The 19,988-nt window shown below is 32.5% G+C and overlaps 2 protein-coding genes across 2 annotated transcripts; one reads left to right on the top strand and one right to left on the bottom strand.

Moving 5' to 3' along the window:
* The first annotated feature begins 927 nt into the window (after positions 1-927).
* Positions 928-12,268, top strand: LOC139524308 (uncharacterized). The gene is made up of 7 exons (XM_071319048.1): positions 928-1,068; positions 2,078-2,134; positions 2,242-2,308; positions 2,801-2,944; positions 10,237-10,412; positions 10,791-10,854; positions 11,753-12,268. Exons 2-7 carry the CDS (start codon positions 2,108-2,110, stop codon positions 11,779-11,781), a joined length of 507 nt encoding a protein of 168 aa, XP_071175149.1. The 5' UTR covers positions 928-1,068; positions 2,078-2,107; the 3' UTR covers positions 11,782-12,268.
* A 377-nt stretch (positions 12,269-12,645) lies between these two features.
* On the bottom strand, positions 12,646-16,440 carry LOC139525193 (uncharacterized). The gene is made up of 2 exons (XM_071320384.1): positions 14,007-16,440; positions 12,646-12,665 (listed from the first exon to the last, which is right to left on the bottom strand). Exons 1-2 carry the CDS (start codon positions 16,438-16,440, stop codon positions 12,646-12,648), a joined length of 2,454 nt encoding a protein of 817 aa, XP_071176485.1.
* Positions 16,441-19,988: the final 3,548 nt, after the last annotated feature.

Here is a 19,988-nt window from a genome sequence, read left to right on the forward strand (position 1 = left end):
TTGATAATGTTTTTTGAAATGATCATAGATTTCAAAATTGAACCAATGAATATTTTGTTTACATTGTTTTTCAACAAAAATTCTTGTTCCTGTTTCTCATTAAAAAAAAGTTTGTTTTGGAATAGGTCAAAAAAGAAAGAAAAGAAAACAGATATTTAATAAAAATTCTGTTTAAGAATAGGTTTATTAACTTCCAAATTTCCTCTTTTGAAAAACCATACCATACTTCATACAATGGTATAATAATTTGTACCATGGTATAGTAATTTGTACCATACCATCATACCATACCATGGTACCATTCATGCATACCATGGTATCAGTGGCGGATCCAGGGTGGGGTTCCGGGGGTGCGCACCCCCCCTTTATTTTTGCCGATCAATGCATTTGTATCGGGACATATGTTTTGCACCCCCCCTGCACCCCCCCTTTGCCCTGGGTTAGCACCCCCCCTTTCGAAAATTCCTGCATCCGCCCCTGGGTATGATGGTATTCGTACCATACCATCATACCATAACACATACCATACCATCGTACCATACCATGTTTTACAGTATGCCCAAAAAAAATACAATAATAAACAAAATATTTTTAAAACAACAGCACGCAAATTGTAAGGTAACCCAGGTGCTTTGGATTCTTTGAAGGCTTTTAAAACAAGACAAAAGTAGAACTGAAGGTAACCCAGTGCTATGGATCAGAAAACAGTTCATATAATATAACTCTCCTGTTGAAATATATGATAAAGCGTATAAAACATCTACATATGTAATATAACGTAATCAGAGATCAATATTTTAATTAGATTGAGCTTTCCCATTGCGTTAATCAGTGTTGCAAAGTAATGTTATCATCTCTTTGAAGATCCACTGCATGTTCTTATTAATGATAAAAGAAGGCGAAGTTGAATAAACAGACAAGGAATCTGTTATCACATGTGTATTTTGTATAAGTAACCTGCTAACTGATTGATATATTTGATGTGTGTAGACAGCTAGATGAGTCAGGAATTCTTTACACGCGTGTATCCCATCACGCAAACGAGATGCATGTTGACCCAACAAAATGGTGAGTGTTTGTTTACTTTCTTAAAAACATTTGTGAAAAAAACCTCCAACTGTATATTTGTAATCGATCAATTCACTTTTATGCACATGTAAATGATATTTATATTGAATTGTGAATGACTAAAACCATTTGAAAAGAACAAAGTCATTTTGGGGGCTCTTAATTTATAGCTTGCTGTTATGTGTGAATTTGATGGAGAGTTGTTCATTGTGCCACATCTTCTTAAATCTATATCTCGAGATCTATATATAGGAAAGTCACATGGTGCAGATAGTGTCGATTCAAACAGTGAATTATCAAATCATGGTCACATCTTAAATTCATAACACTAGAACTAAATTAATAAAATCATCAAGATTACATTGTGTGATTTAGTAAGCCGAATATCTCTTTTTGTCAAATAGCATTCCAAACTAATATATATATGCCAAGGTGACAAGAGTATTACTAAATCTGTTATGTCATCTGTACCAATAAAATATGTTAAAGTTGAAATCTATATAATTACGTAATACAAAGATTAAGTTACTGCATAAAATTAATTTATATCGTTATTTTGGCACGAATTTCGGTTATTCATCACACGAATCTTGACGAATAATCTTTTTTAAGTTGGCTAATTATTTATACATTTATGTAGTATAATTTTGTACTTTTCTCTATAATTAAATTATTTGATTCGAGATTAGCTGTTTTAAATAATCCATCAACGTTTCTTTTTCATTTTCCATGCAGTCTTACGAAAACTGAATTTATTTTAAGGCATCTTGTAAAAGACATGAAGCAAAGCAAATTTTTTTTATCATCATTAATTTGTAATATGTATAAATACGTGCATCTCTTATTTCTTTTTTTTCTTTTTTCTTTGGGGGGGGGGGGGGGGGGGGGGGTTCATGTGCTTACCAAATGGTGAACTTTACAATTTCTACTTACATAATTTATATCGTTGTCAGACGACACACGTCTTTTTTCAAAGACGCACACATTTTATATTTATTTTTTTTTTCAGAGATAAATTAAAAAGACCACTACTGATAGTATGGACAGAAGAAACCGTGTTCATGGGGTGAGTTAATGACTTATCTATAGAGGTTACAAAACTTATTTCAAAGTTATGTATATCTATTGCACTGGTCTTTTGCATGTTTTAAAGCTTTGGCATTTTACTTTCAGGTTGTTTCACGGAAACAGGCGGAGATGGTTGCGAAGAAGGTTGGCATGACAACTGAAAAGGTGCAAGGTATATTTGATTTAAATAAACATTATGCGCGTTATTTTAAAATATTTCCGTACTTAAAAGTGTAATACTGACCACAAAACATGCACAAAAACTACACACATCTTACTATTTAGAAATGGAATTAAAGACCGTAATAATTACACATTACACTACCCAGACCATATTTGAAATTAAAAGAGTGATGTCGATATTCGTCTTTCCCTCTCAATTAATTCGAATTCATATTTTCACATATCCACATCTAAAAAAAAACCGAATAGTTTTCAGAGGGAGCCACCAAACACCGTTCTATAAAGGAGCTGTCCAATTATTATTTCCCAAGTGCATTTGTGCGAATAAGCTAAAGGGTCTTTGAAAATATAAACCAATCCGAAACATTTTATTTGTTGAACTGAATTTGTTTCTGGCTTTCCCCCCAAAAAAACTTGATTGACAAGTATCAAAGTAATAAATATAAGATTAACTATTCGTAATTCCTTGTATCACTTACAGAACTGCAAGATACATTTTACGTGTTTGATCAAAATGGCGACGGTATGATAACAACGGATGAGCTAGCCACCGTGCTCTTCAAACTTGGCCAGAGACCTACACTGAGAGAAGTACAGGCCATGATCAAGTCAGTGGATGCTGACAGTACGTAATTAGTATTAGTTTGCCACAATACACCAGTTTCCCAATAAACTGCGCATGTGTAACCTTATTAGCAAAACTATATACCATCTAACGCATGTATAGAAAATGTAGCTACACGCCACCTTGCGGTAATCAACCATATACGGATAAAGACATAAAAAAAAGTTATAAAACACTACATACAGCATCATAAGAACTGCGTCATGTATATTTGGAAAACCAAAAACGTAAAACTAAAAAAAAAAAAAAAAACAAAGTTGTCGAACTGGTTTTCCACTTGCACATACAGTTTGTGATCCGGATAAACATGTATGTTAGCGGCCTATCTTCTCACTAGAAGGGCAAACACATTCAAAGAAATGGCAAGGTACAAGTAGTTCGTATAGTACCGTATAGTATATTTGTATATATGCATATAAGTAAAGCTACTTACAATCCCAATTTTCGTTGATATTATATCACCATCTTCGTAAGGTTTAGATAACGAAAATATGTTATCGATACTTTTTTTATCATGTAACATTATTTTTTTTAATTATTTTTTTTCGACATGCTATACATTTATAAAAAAAACCATGTGGAAACACAGGTGTACAAACGAAATATCAGATATATAATAAATGTGAACCTGTTGTCATCTATCAATTTAAAAAATATTCGGTTTGACCTGTGAATTGTTTAGGCATACTATACTCGTCAACAAAAGAAACAAAACAAGTCAATGTAGTTTCCATTTATATTAAAAATTGGATATTCTGTTCCGAGGTAAATAATTACCAAATTTGTCTGTTATATTCTTGTCAAAATCATTGATTTAGGCAAAATGCGAATTTTTGTGTGTGCACTTTTTGTTATTTCAAAATTCGTATTTTCACTTAAAACGCACGGTATTAGAACTGAAAACTTTAGAATTAAACATGGTCTGCTTGAAATTTTGAATGCCTTTAGTTTGTAGATATTTTAATACTTAATTCTCATCTTCGAAACTAAGTAAAATAAATTTGACCCTTGTGTTCAATAATACGAATTTTGTCACTTTCCAAGTTGGTCAGATTCTTTTAATCATATGCATTTCATTTTCATTGGATAACTTAACAGTTTTTCCTATTAATCCTCATATTAATCATATGTTATGATAAATTGGAGTTCACACTTGTGTATCGTTACTTTTGTTGACAAGCATATAATCTATATTTAAGTACTAATACTAGTATTTGAAGTGACTTCCTTGTAAGAATAATATTTCTTATCTCATACTATACAGAAAGTGTAACGTAGAAAATAAATAATATGACATATTCATAAAGCTGTTGCATAATACATTTACAGAAAGTGTATTTCAGAAAATCAGAAAATAGATAAACTACATGTTTATAATCCTCGTACAGGTTTTTGGCATATTGCAATTAACAAATGTATCTGGTTGTTTATTTTATAAACATATGTCTCAGATATGCTCATACTTAATTGAGAATTTTGTAATAGGGTCTTTGCGCCAGATGATGTCGGTATGAATGAAATTTCACAAGAAGGATCAATACCACAAAAGGAAGGTTGGGATTGATTTTATGGGTTATGGTACCAACAGTTTAGGAATTAGGGGCAAAAAACAAGCATTTTTTTTTTGTTTCCGGACAATTATAACTTGTGTGTAAGTGTATGGATCTCTCTGACATTTTACCGCAAGGTTCCATATCACACAAGGAAAGCTGGGATTGAGCTTGGGGTAATTTCCCCCCAGTATGCAAGAATTAGCGGCAAAAAAGGGGACCTAAAACGAGCACTTTTCTAGTTTCCAGACAATAACTTGTGTGTAAGTGTATTGATCTCTCAAAAAATGTACTACAAGCACAGGAAAGGCTGGGATTCAGTTTGGGGGTACTTGCTCCAAGAAGGGGGGGGGGGGCAAAAAGTTTTGGTGGATTTATGTTTTTATCCAATTTTATGGGGGTGAATAATTTTTTTCAAAATTTTTCAATTTTCAAATTTTTTGAAAAGTTTCAAGAAGAAATCTTCAATTGCACACAATAAATGACCACAATGCACTATATATTTTAAAGATTATTGAACATATTTATTTTGTGTCAGAAACCTATATTATGTCAAAAATTTGATCACAACCCCCGTGTAGAGATTGTACAATCTACATTTTCCAATAGGACCAAGAACATTATACAATATTATGTACATTTCAAATTGTAAGTGTTGTCTTATTACAAATTGACTTACCATACAAACAAGCAGTATATTTTATGTAGATATCAAGTGTATGTACAAATGTGTGGTTTTCCTTGTTACATTGTATAGAAGAAGATTTTTATTTATATATGTATAGTTTACAATGCGTGTTTCCCGTTTTCTAGTGCTTACTGAATAATATGTGTATATTTGCGGAAACGATAATGTTATTTCATCAACATAGGGAACATGATTTAAGTTGCAAGTGGCCTTGAACTAGCATCAGCGCCTGAGAATACTCCTATATATAAAATAAATCAGTCCCTCCCTGTGATCGGCACTCCGACTAGCAATGTACCCTTGCATCGTAGAGCAGCGCAATATAAGTACTGGATTATTCGGATATAGATTATCGCTTTGTGTCTTTTGTTAATTTGTTAGGTGTTTTTGTGCTTTGTGGTAATCTGGTGAGTCAATTTTGGGTCAATGTACGGTCTTCGACACGGAGCCTTAACTCACTCAGTAATCCTGTTAACTGACTTTACAGCTTTTTATTATCTTGTCCTGCAACACTACCGTCTAAGGTTAGAAGAGGGCTAAGCCATCACACACATACTGAACCCCAGGTACATTATTTATGTACCTATCCAGGCCAGGGGCCTGTAGTTCCCTGATAGATAATTGTATCATAGGCAATCATACCACATATTATTATCTATGCAGATTGCTTCTTGTAATGCACGTGTCTTTGCTATGACTGCACTAATGTTTTAATGTAATGTGAAAGTAAAATACCTAAATAATTGACTGGCTACGAAGAGATTTTTTTATAATATAAATTTAGACAATGTGGTATGTATGCCAATAATATAACTCCCCACTAGAGACCAAAAGACCTAAAGTTTACACATACACGTCATCAGGCTTGTGACCTTCAACAATGAGCGAAACACATACCGCATAGTAAGTTATAAAAGCCACCCCGAAATGATAAATGTTAATCAATTCAAATGAGAAAACTATAACTGAGACTTTTATCTTGAAGCCAAACACATAGGAAAGCCGAAAAAAGCCAGCTGCATATAAGCAGTGGGCTACCTGAAAAGAACCTCCGCTCCCTCCAGTTGAACTTTTGCAAACGACGCTTTCTCTGACAGTTTACGTAAATACCGGTTCCACTTCCCTCATTCTAGAAGGGATAGATAAATTATGTGTTTCACGGCAAACTTCTGACAAGAGTCCACACGTAAGAAAATCCAATCCGCCTTCCTACCTTTCCGTATGGTCAATCAAACTTCAACCTTAATTTTTTTATTTTATTCCATTTTTAGCTCAAACGCCAAGTGATTTTTATCTCATTAATTGGCGTCCGTCGTCCTTCGTCGTCGTTACATTTTACAAAAATCTTCTCCTCTGAAAGTGTTGACAAAAATTTAATCAAACTCGGCCACAGTCATTAGTTGGGTATCTTATTTTTAAAAAAAAAATGTGTCCGATCCCCGCCTGTCAACCAAGATGGCTGACATGGCTAAAAATATAGCATAGGAATAAAAGGGATGTTTTGTCTATTATTTTGAAAATCGTTTTAAATAGAGAAAATCTGACGAAGCCAAAAATGTTCAAAATGTTGAGCTCTACCAATTGTCCATTATGTCAAAACAACGACTTCTTTAAGTATTATTGTCCTTAAATGACACATTTTACGATTTATGTTTATTTTTGCCTATTATCTTAATAGATGGAGAGTAACTTGAAAATGACAAAATGATCAGCATGATAAGTTCTACAAATAAGACATAGACAATTTATGATATACCAGATGAAAGGGATTATATAAGTAACAAATATACAAGGATCATCAGGTGACGTAATGTATTTGACGGATGATAGATTACAATACATGTAGATATAAGAAGATGTGGTATGAATACCAATGAGAAAACTCTCCAACCAAGTCAAAATTTATAAAAGTTAACCATTATAGGTTGTATTACAAGTTCACATAGAAGTAGTCCTATTACCAAATTGTTAATGTTGTAAAAATTCTTTTCCTCCGTAAAAACATAATGACGTATCTTTTTTAAATTTCTTCTTGGGCAACGACTGCCTTGATTCCTATGACCAACAACCATTACTAGCGGTACATCTGACGGTAGTGACAAATGATAGATGAGAAAAACAATAAATTCGATTCTTATACAAGTAAAATAAAAAGAGTATATTTTTTATTGTCCCTCTGGTATCCCTTGTCTTTTTCTCTGGTAAGACAGGATTTCACAGAAAAAAGCAGTCCGTTTAAATTTACAGAGGCATTGTCATTATCTATATAGTGTATACATCTTTCATCAACAAAGTCAAACGCAGTTATGTCACCTGTTTTGTTAATTCTAAACGTAATGACTTTAACACATTTTTACGATGTTCATCCCCAATACTATGTCATCTACACACATAACAGTTATTCATATTATTGTCATTATAAAAAGTTGTTTTATATATATAATGGTCACAAGAACAATTTCATAATCTCTGACAACGTCCCTTAATGAAATTTGCCAACTAGACACAGAATCTATGATCTTAAATATACCAGATTTTTTTTTCTTCATAATTTAGAAAGTTGGCTCATCAGCACGTATGGACTTCGCCTTAAGCATCGACTCTTAGGCGCTTACTGCAGATATGTCATACTATCCTTTATTCTATGAGTCAATGTCAACACAATACTAATTGAATTATATAACATTTTGCTTTTATTTTGTTATACGTATTGCCTGTTCTATTTTAATTTATTACACGTTACATATCTATTGGCTATGCATTGCTCAAGGGCGGATCAGGGGCGGATCCAGGATTTCCAGTTAGGGGGGGGGGGGCGCAAAGTTTTATTTTCGCCGAGCGGAGCGAGGCGAAAAATGTTTGTAGGTTTTTTTTTAGGTAAAACTATTGAAATATTCTTCTAAAGGGGTGAAATGTAGATATCTCGAACTATTGTGTGGTAAAATTAGCGAGAAATTAAAGTTTCAAGCTGAAACTGCCTTAATCCACACCTGACAACAATCTACAGATAGACGGGCGGACAGACGGACGCAAAGTGAGACGAGACAGATCACAATTGCTCACCTGACCAATATAATTTTCAAACGAAAATTTCTACTTTTACCAGCGATTTTTAATTGTCCTTTCATACTATCTGTTTTTTACTTTTATGATTTTCGGAGGTCGTGCCAGACTTCACTGTGTTCGCCACAAACAACTAAAACCAGAATGAGATGCATTTACGCAGTATATTTATTTTCTTGGGATCCCAAGCATACACTAATACGGTACAGAATTCGGCTAAATATTTAGGTTGCAAGTGAGAGATAAATATAGACACAGAGAAACAAATTAATAAACTAACCTTTCGCTTGAAACAGTATTTCTATCTTTCATTACGCCGGGATATTATAAAAGAATCTCACTGTTTTCTTGACCGTGTCATGATGAAATTGTGAAAGTGAGTAAGGGATGTTTTGAACTTCGATTATCAAACAAATTGATTATAAAAACCGCAAATGCAATGTAACATTTGTTTTTACTTTAACTGTTAAAAACCTATTATATTTGTCATCAAACGCAGCTCCGCGTTTGACACCTTCCTTTGAAGTTATTTATAGAACTTTAATAAAGCGCAGGTCAGTTGATTAGTAATAACGTTGATTCTGTTAAACTGACTGTTTTATATACTTTGAATGTTAAAAAAAAGATTGAATGGTCTCTTCTGATACTTAAATATGTTGAAGTCAACCCATGCTTTGCAAATTTTTTTTTGGGGGGGGGGGGGGGGGCGCACGCCCGCCACGCCCCCGCCTAAATCCGCCCCTGCGGATCCAGGATTTTGCAAGGGGGGGGGGGCGAAGTTTTTTAAATTTCGGACCTTTTTTTGGCTAAAAAACATAAAATAAGTGTAAAATGCGAATAAAACCAGGTTCAATCCATCATTTTCTACATTTGACAATGCCTGTACCAAATCAGGAATATGACAGTTGTTTTCCATTCGTTTGATGTGTTTTATCATTTGAATTTGCCATTTTGTGTGTCGCTTCTCTTCCTTCTACAATAAATTAATCATCATGCCTCTGTATTCTATATAGGTATGGTCGCATTTGTCATATTTTCTTATGATTATTCAGTTTTGGTTATTTTGGGAGGAAAACGAAAATAAAGGTGTCAGACCACCAATTAAAAATCCCAATCTGTTCAACCAAATCTTGCAGTTTTCACAGCTATCTAAATATTTTACCTTAAGTTTAACTTCAAGGAAACCAGGTATATCCTGAATTGTACATGTATCACCTTTCTACATGCCAATTTTCAACCAATGTTTAAAGTCTTACATGAAATTTCTGATCTTGAAAACACAGGTACTACCAAAATAACTCCCGGATTTCTGGAAATCTTAAATTAGTGTACTATGTAGCGCATTAATCCTGAATTTTTAACGCAAACTCATAGACAAGTGAATTTTGACTCAAAATGGTCTAAATATATTTCCCTTTCACTAAAAGTTGCATTTCTGCATATTTGTTGGTTAGTTTAAGTAAACAATGACATCAAAAGCACTATTTTTTGCCAGAGTAAATGCTATTAGTTTAAACATATTTATTTACTAGTATTGTGGATTTGGAAACAAGTTATTACAACCTGTATTAATCCCTTTCCACTTTGCTGGTGCGAGTGCTGCCTTGTAGCGGCATTGGTTGCTCTTTTCGAAATCAGTACAAGGGTGTCTTTAACGTTCAAGATATATTGCTGTATCTTAACACGGGTCCGCCATTTATCGTCCTCTTCCAACGTACTATCATCGTTTCTCAAAACCGAACTCGCAAATGGTGTCAAGGAACAGCCAAAAATTAAGTACCTGAAATTTTCTCCCCAAAACGGGGATCGACCCAGGAGCCTTTGTGTTTGTAGTCTGATGCACTAACCACTACACCACGGCTATTGTTTATACGGATATTGTGTATGTGCTATATGCCCTCCTGGGACCCTAATTTATTTTTTATGTTCAGTAGACCGTGAAAATGGGGTAAAAAATCTTATTTGGCACAAAAGTTTGTTTTTATTTTCAGAAAGTGGTACAATTGATTTTGATGAATTTGTCAAAATATTTGCCCAAAAAATGTCCATAGATCCAGAAAAAGAACTTCATGAAATATTTTGTGTTTTTGACAAAAATAAGGATGGATTTATATCTTCAGAGGAACTTTATGAAGTGTTGAGCAAACTTGGCGAATCAATAACCAAGGTATGTATTCAAAACATTTGCCCAACATTCAAATCAAAGAAACAACACTATTTTGTGGATTTTTCGTTTTAAATTGACATTCAGGCCTTCAACATCGAGCAAAGTATCACATCAACACGTTACCGTAGATCCAGTTTCAGTTGATAGTTAATTGTTAAATCTGACGGAAGCATACAATTATACATTGTTATCACAGAATGACAACATTTCAAGTTACAATATATTTATTGAAATCAAAGGTTGATGTCACTCTGATTTTTAACCGGCGCGTTTTGCACTTTTTCATAGGACATTTGCGCTTTTACAATATTTAAAAAAAGATTTTTATTGGTTTTAAGTTAATAATTTTCAAAATCTAATAGCATCAACTTATTGTAGGACGAGGCATATTTGATGATAAAAGAAGCTGATCTTGATCGAGATGGTAAAGTAAACTATACAGGTACATTTGTTAAAGAGAGGCAAAATATACTAAACAGATATTCAAACTACTTATGAAAGATGCCAAAAGAGGGACGAAAGATACCAAAGGGACAGTCAAACTCATAAATCTAAAACAAACTGACAACGCCATGGCTAAAAATGAAAAAGACAAACAAACAACAGCACACACGACACAACATAGAAAACTAAAGAATAAACAACACGAACCCCACCACAAAACTAGGGGTGATCTCAGGTGCTCCAGAAGGGTAAGCAGATCCTGCTCCACATGCGGCACCCGTCGTGTTGCTTATGTCAAATATTAAAGGGATATTCTAAATAATAAAAGTTACTCAACAGATCATCACAAGGAGAATAGAGATTTTATATACTAAACAGAGAATTGGGAGGATTTGCAGACTTAATACACACTCAAATGAAACCTACACACGGCGACTTCTACACTAATGTGTTGTTTTCCCAATCCTCCCCATTCCGCGGCGGTTGGGGAAAAGTTTTAACCCTTTCCATATGTTCGTCCCATAATAAGTTCCTATTCTATATAACTTCAGTTTTCCTAAACCAAATTGTTTGAAACTAATACACAATGTTTATGACCACCAAACACAGATCAAGTTCGAATTTGGGAGTCGTCACTTATGCCGTTTTAAGGGTTAATATGTCCGTTCGTATAAAATTGAAAAAATGTAGAATTTGCCGTATATTTACAAGCGTGCATATTTTCCCTATGAACGCATTTTTTATTTCTTTTTATGTTTTTGTTTCTTTCAAGTTTCTGTCGCGTTGACATATTCTCAAGATCTCAGTTTTTTTCTTTCAAAACCATTGTATATGCCCAAACCGCTAAGCACTGCTCAATCAACGATTCATTACGTTTAATTTATTTTATTTTTCAGATTTTAAAGCAATACTTAATTTTAGATGATACACCAAAGGCAAGTGAGAAAAATAATTCGTTGGAACCATTTTCATTACCTCGTAGGGTGTGTAAAAATAACAATATAAACATTAACCTTCTTGACCATTGGCCGTTTAAGAATCTAAAGAATCATGGGTAATTTCATTGTTCGTACCCCAAAATGAAAATAACGTCACGTCATTGGTTGAATTTCCATTGTTTATGACATTTTTAACCAATCACGACGTTTTGGTGTACACTTTTGAAAATATTACCCAGGATGCATTAGATTCTGAAACGGCGAAATGATGAACATCATCATTATTTGTTTCAATGTTATACTATATATATAATAGATTTAGTGTATAACGTTAACCATTTTTATTTTTATAATAATAACAAATTGTATTTTCATATCTCAACATTTTTTGTACTAATAACATACATATTTATATATGTAACTGTATTTTCTTAACCTAATTAGTTTTAAATAAATACTGTTTTGCACTGTTGTGATATGGAGTTATCTCTCTTGGAACATTTGTCATTCACTGTGAAACTGTTTACTTGCGCAGTGGTTTTGACCATATTGTTATGTGGATTCAAAAAGCTAAAGAACTTCTGGATAATTTTAAATCTCGGATCTTTTTCTGAAATTAGTTCTATCAAATATTTTCAGCCCTGTATACCACCATTCCTCATGCGAAAATAAAAAATCGTCAGAAGAAATAATCCACAATGCATTTCATAAAAAGGGTAGCATACGCTATAAATTTATCACTTAGGGATACCATACGACATATTTTGGAACAAAAAGGTAAAACATGCTACACAAAGGATCAATTGATCAGTATGCTGTAGTGTTTTATTGACAAACGAAGGAAAACTTTTTCAACAAATTGTCGGCATGCCTATAAGATAAGATAAGATAAGATATTTTTATTTCCAATTATGGGCCCAAAGGGCATAAACATTACAACATCAATATTTTTTTTCATAATACAATACAAACAATGAGATAAAAAAAAAAAAAAAAGTTAAACGAGAACTATTTAAGTTCTTAAAGAATACGTAGATAAAGAATCTATAGTATGTTGGTTTTTTTTAATACTAATGCATTTTATTACAAGTGTGGTTGATATAGATAACAAACAAGCAGCCCAAAAAGAAAAAAAAAGAAAAATAGATATCCACATATGTATAGTACACAAAAAGTTGGATCAATTAAATATATAATAATTAGCCAAAAAGAAAGTAGAAATTAAACATGTCCATGACTCATCCTGTGTCAGCAGCAAATAGGAAAGCATTATGGTTTCCTAAAGGCAGCTGACACCAGGGGACGATACCTTATGGGCCATAGGCATGTAAAATGTGTGTAAATGTCTCTTTCCTACCTGTATCAAAAGCAAACAAGGAAGCATCATAGGTAACTTGAATGCAGTTGATACCAGGGGACGATGCCTCAAGGATATAAGAGAACATTTGAATAAATAATATATCTTAACAATTATTTTTTTATACTAATCGGCTAGTATGTTTGTGATATTCAGATGAATATAATTTTCTATGTCCAATCAAATGTATATACACACATAGATTTCCTTTAACTAATCTTCACTAAGGAAGATGTTTGTATATAAAATTACATATTATTTTAAGTAACTCAACATTTTCTACACTAAATAACCAGATAATTTTGCTTTGACTGTTCATATGATTAAAATAAGAATTATATTGTGCAATACTAGCTAACATACAATTTCTATCATCCTCAAATTTGTTACAATTAAATAGAAAATGAGCCTCATCTTCGACAGTATTGGAAGAACATTTATTACATATTCTGTTAATTCGGGGAATACCCTGATATCTACCTAATTCTATTTGTAATCTATGAGAAGATACACGTAATTTAGTAAAACTTCTTCTAAGTTCAAAATTCTTGATCAATGTTAGATATTTTTCAAAACCAAAATTTGTTTTATATAAAAGGTAGGTTTTCAGTTTACTGTCTGAAAATTTATCTATTTGTTTTTTCCAACAGCTAATAAACAATATTGATAGCTTGGTTTGTATATATTTCTTAAATTTGTATAAGGATTCACAAAATGGAGCATTTATGGCATTTGTATAGTCAATACCAAGTATTTTAAAAACAACATTTATTGAACCATACCATGATGTTATATTCATGTGATGTAGTGTCTTTGATTGTGTATATGCCTCTTTTAATAGAGGAAAACTATTACCTAAATTCTCTAATCTATACCAGTACAATAACATTCCTTTTATAATATTAAAATATATTGGAAATCTTCCAAGTTCAGATAACACTGCAGCATTTGTTGTTTTCTTGTGTACCCCAAGTATAAATTTACAAAATTTTATATGAAGTTTCTCACAGGGTAAACCTGAATATAATTTTTCAAAAGATATATCTTCCTTCTTACATTTAGAGGAAAGAGAATTAAACATCCCCCATATTTCGCTACCATATAATAAAATAGGTTTTACAGTGTGGTCAAAAACATGAATACTTGTTTTTACATCAGGATTAAGTGATAAAAGATCTTTCCTTAATTTGAAATGAGCTTTCAGGGATTTTTTGTATAGTTCATTTTGAGCATAACTGAATGAACCAGATGAGCTTAAATATAAACCTAGGTATTTGTATTTTGAAACACATTCCAGATTTATATTCTGAAATGTGAATATCTGTTTTACATGTCTGCCTGCCTTGTTGAAAATCAGCACCTTTGTCTTATTAGTATTCACATTGAGACACCAATCTTTGCAAAATTTATCAAGCATTCCCAGCTTTTCTCGTAGTCCTTCAGCTGATGTAGATAATAAAACAATATCATCAGCATACATTAAACAATGTAGATCTTTGTCATTGACATTAACTGGGTCTCTAGTATCTGACAAATATCTGGGCAAATCATTTATGAATATCTTGAATAAATTCGGACTGAGGTTGTCACCTTGTTTGACTCCAATATCTAATGGGAAAAAATCACTTACTTGATTTTGAATTTTGACACATGATTTGCTAATTTCATACATACTTTTAATAATGTTATAAAAATAAGACCCAGCCCCAATATCTAGTAGTTTAATCTTGATCCCTGTATGTATAACAGTATCAAAAGCCTTCTGAAAATCAACAAAACAGGCAAACAGTCTACCTTCTTTTGAATTACAGTATTTGTTAATAAGACAGTTTAAAATAAACATATGATCTGCAGTTCTGGCTTTCCTTGTGAATCCAATTTGACTATCATGTATAATATTATGTTTCTGAAGAAATTTGTCCAGTCTTAGACTTAATATTCTATTAAAAAGCTTTCCAATTGCACTTGTTATTGTTATTCCTCTATAATTGTTAGGGTCACTTGTATCGTTGCTTTTAAAAATTGGTGTAATATAACCTTCAGCCCAAGATGTTGGGTATATACCTGAAGACAGACAAGTATTAAACATCTGTTGAAAACTTTTTAAAAGGAAAGTCTGTCCATTCTTTATCATATTATTACTAATGTTATCCAAGCCTGATGATTTATTGCATTTTAAGTGTGAAATGGCTTTGGATATTTCAGACTCAGTGATAAAGGAGTCCAACTCGTTGAAACATTTTGAGTTTTCTAACTGTTTCAGTTTTTCACATAGCTCTGTATATCTACTTTGAAATTCACCTTTCAGTTGTGACAACTTTTGGAAATGTGATATCAAAGTTGATGGTTGTACTCCACATTTTTTTTTAGTTTCATTTTTTTCCTGTAGTTCATTAATTAAGTTCCAATACAGTTTTGGATTCTCTTCGTGCAAGGAGTCCAGCTGACTAATCAATGATTGTTTGTATTGTTTGTATTTATATTTCCTTAGTTTGGAGTATTCACGATTCAGTTTATAAAAGTGATTTTTGATAATTGGATCATATGGAAATCTTGAATAAATTTTTCCATAATTAAGCAAGTTAGTTCGAGCTTGTTGTAAACTTGCGTCAAACCACTTTTTGTTTTTTTGTTTGTTTGTGTGATTTTTTAAAGGTCGTTTAAGTGATAGATTTGCTGCTGATAAAAAGATGTTTGAAAGTTTTGATGATGCGTCATCTACTGATGTCTGAGTAAATTGAATTGTGCTGTTGTTGAATTCTAGTATGTAGTTTTGTAGTGTATCTGAAGAAAGTGTTTCTTGAAATTTTATTGCTGAACAGTCAGTCCAGATATAATTAGGTGTCATATTTTTCAACTGGATTGGAATATCATTTTCTCCAGGAACACAATATTTTGCAGATAATTCCCACTCAAGTTTACAATGACAATCAGATAATGTGGGAATAAATCTGGATACTTTAAAATACAGTACATTTTCAAGAATTTCTTCCGACACAGCAACATAATCAACCACACTTGCACCATTGGGGGTATAGCAAGTAAAATTACCAAATGTATCACCAAGAACTCTGCCATTTAAAATTCTTATTTGTTTACTAATGCAAAAATCCAAAACTTCTTTGCCTCTTTGATCAATTTTTTGGTCTCGACTTTTTCTTGTCATAATGTTTTTGTCAGTAGGGTATGTATCAAAAATTGGAGTAAATTTTGAATCATCGTTTACTATAAAGTCATTTTCAGAGCCTATTCTGGCATTAAAATCTCCACATAACAAAATTTCACCCATTTTTTTATACTGAAAGATATCTTTTTCTATGCATTCAAAAACATCAGAAGAGAGTTCTTGGGTATATTTAGACGTAACAGGGGGGTTGTACAGTACACAAATAAATAGGTCACTTTTAAATCCAAAAAAGGATTTTTCTAATTTAATCCATTGATAATCTGGATTACTGTTAATCAATATTTTGACATGAGGTTTAACGTGACTTTTCTGTAGAATTGCTATACCCCCAAAATGACGGTTATTATTTGATAATTTTCTACATATTGGATGATAATGAAATTTGCCAATATTGTGTATTTGGGAATTATATCCCACATGAGTTTCGACTAAAAAAACAATGTCGTAATTCTCTATATGTTTCAGAAAAAGGGGATCCTCTGCTTTATTCATGCCCTTTGAAAATAAGCCACCTATATTCCAATAACCAAATTTTACAGATGATTGGTTTGATTTTGGCATTTTGGTTGATACAATTAAATCTGGTATAAATAATAGAATAGATTTTCTATCTATATAAAAAAAAAATAATAAAAATTTGTTTCTAAATAAAAGGAAGAGACAACAAGGAAAATATTCAGAAATGTAAATATTTGAAATAAGTAGATTTATTTAGAGGATAGTTTTTACAATGGTTTTCTAAATACAAATAGTCTATGATATAATGACAGATAATTTCTTTTCTATGTATCCTCTTTTAACTGAATAACTATTAAACTGATTTGGGTTGAATAACCTGATATCCTGGGTTAATTCAAGATCAAAAGTATGATTCAAATGTGAAAACTAAAAATAAAAATGAATAAAATAAAAAAAAAAAAAAAAAGAAAGGCGAACTTTTATACCTAGCAGAGGTTACATATATATGACCATGTAATAGTGTGACTTCTTCACATAATGGCTGTTTCATTTGAAAAATCTATTCAAATGAGAATATGAATTTATCAGCCCAAATAAAGTTGTACATGTATATATAAATTATATGTAAATGACTTTAAACATGTTAAAGGAAGTCAACATAATGATATGGTAATATGTATAATATTAAAAAGCAAGTTATTCATGATGACCTCTGCCACGTCCACGTCCACGTCCTCTTGTGTTGCGCGATTTGGATCTACCTCTTGAATTTGGCATGGGAATGTTTAAGGCAGTGTGTATTCCACGTTTTAAGTTTGCCGATAGCTGAGACACGCTAGAGTCAGAGAGATGAAATTTATCTTGACTTAGTAGCTCTGCAATTGGGTTTCCATTTCGCAACATATTGCCATGATCAACAAGTAGAACATCTTTATTGTCATCATATATTTGTTTCAACAAGGCATTTATGATTTGTCCATTTGTGTTAAAAATTACACTGTCGAGTCGAGGAGTAGTAAGAGAGATGATGCAACCACTATTTTGCCATTTTTGAAGTGCAAGCTTGACAATATCTTGTATTTCTTCTACACATTGCTGTGGTGATTTTATTTTCAAATCATTCGTCAGGGAATGAAACACTACTAGATTTGGAATTATATCCGATATCTCCAAAATAGCTTGTTTAGTTTCTTCTAAATTGAAAGCAGTAACCTTATTGGTTGTAAATGATGGCGATAGCTTCTCTGCATTGATACGTTTGGTATTGGATGTACCAATCAAAATAATTGTTGGTTTGTTATCAATGTCAAGTTTAGATTTGTCAATATATTTCGTGTCTGCATTAATAAGATGAAAATCTTCAAATCGAGAAATCATTTGGGAGCGGAGAGAGATATTTTCTTCTTGTAATTTCTCCAAGTGTTGAGTATGTCGTTTTAGAGTATCAGTTAGTTTGTCAATTTCTTCATTTTTGGTTTGTAGGCTTACCGATAGAAAGTCGATCTCAGAGTTTGAAGTAGTTAATACCTTTTTCATTTCTGCTCTAGTCTCCTCCAGTATTTGATTGTGACATTTCATTTGATCTTCATGTTGAGCTTTAATTAACATAATATTGCTTTGCTCGTGTTTTAATTTAACTTCCAAAGTCTGTTTTTCTGTTTGTACGGTTTTATATTTTAATTGTAATGTTGATATCTCATTGTCGTCTTTTCTACCTTTTCCCAAGACTAGAACATCATCATTGCATTGTTTAACAGCAGTTAATACTTTGCTGAAGTTTTCATTGTGACTGTGTTCTATTTTAGCCAGCGTGTCAACTAAATTTAATTCAAGCCTTTGAAAATCATCTTTTTGAGGTTGATCTTCTTGTACTAGTACTGATTTTAACCCAGTCTGGGAGTCAGGTAATACACAAGTGACCTTGTCAACAGGGCATAATTCATTAATGTGTGTATTGTTATTGTCATCATGACATTCGTGTGAAATACATGTATTAGTAGGACTGGTTTGTGATATGTTTGTAAGAACTTTATCAAGAATATCTTTCAGAATTGGAAAATGAATATCCACAAACTCATAATAATGACTGCCTTGTACTCTTATTGTTCCTGTTGTGACAAAAAATGTAATATTAAATTGAAGTTCCCCCTTTTTTAATACTTCAATCATCACAGAATTTCCACTGTTGTTTCGGTTTTCCCATATTTTGGGTTCGTCATACCATTCAATATCATAATCAGGTTCCTTTCCAAGATTGTCATAATAGTAAATATCTAGTGTTTTTATCCATGGTTGGATTCTGTCAAGGTTTGTGTAGAATGTGATGATTTTAGCATGTTCATCATACAAGTTTGGGTCAATTTGCTCGAAAAGGCTTAATTTTGCTTTACCAGTCCTCTTGTTTTGCTTTGATGGGAGAGATGAAAGAGGATAGTCATTAATGGTTTTGTCCATCGATAGGTCAATTTTCAATTTGCCTAAATCTACCATGATGACCGGCTTGTAGTCAACACGTGTTTATATAGTTATATGTGCACACACGTAAATCAGCGTAAATAAATGTTTGTAAATATAATTGATCGATCGGAAGTTATCTTAGTGTTTCTTCCTCTCTGATATAAATATTTGGTGTATTTTAAATGATGGAAACTGTTAAAAAACCCAGGATTCTCAGAATATTTTACCAGTGAATTTTTCCACCAACCGCCATTAATCAGGGGCGATAATTCTCTGGAACGATATGTGCGTCTCACCTTGCTGACCAATTCTTTTTTTCATACAAGTCAGAGATCCTTCAGACACTTGTCTAAACAAAAAGATCAAATTGAAAGAAGCCTTAAATCATGAACAAATCAGTATACTTACGATCAATCTTAGTCGTAAGCTTTTTTTGTGAAATCGACCCCTGGTCCTTTAATTTCACTGATGATGTCGTTGTCACTGGCCGTCAAGCAACCAGCAATCAATCAATCAATCTTTCTATTAACAATCCTAACATTTCTGATTGGACTCCATTACTATATCCCCAATAACTGTAAATAAAAGAAACAATAGACGTTGCTTCTTGTTCCTCATTTTCAGACTTAAACTTCGAATTTGACATTCACGGTCATTTCAGTACCAGATATGATAAACGAGCCGATTTTAGTTTTAAAATTATGATTGTCCTCCACCTTAACAATACATACCAA

This window comes from Mytilus edulis, chromosome 5, assembly GCF_963676685.1.
Source record: "Mytilus edulis chromosome 5, xbMytEdul2.2, whole genome shotgun sequence".
Lineage (NCBI taxonomy): Eukaryota > Metazoa > Mollusca > Bivalvia > Mytilida > Mytilidae > Mytilus > Mytilus edulis.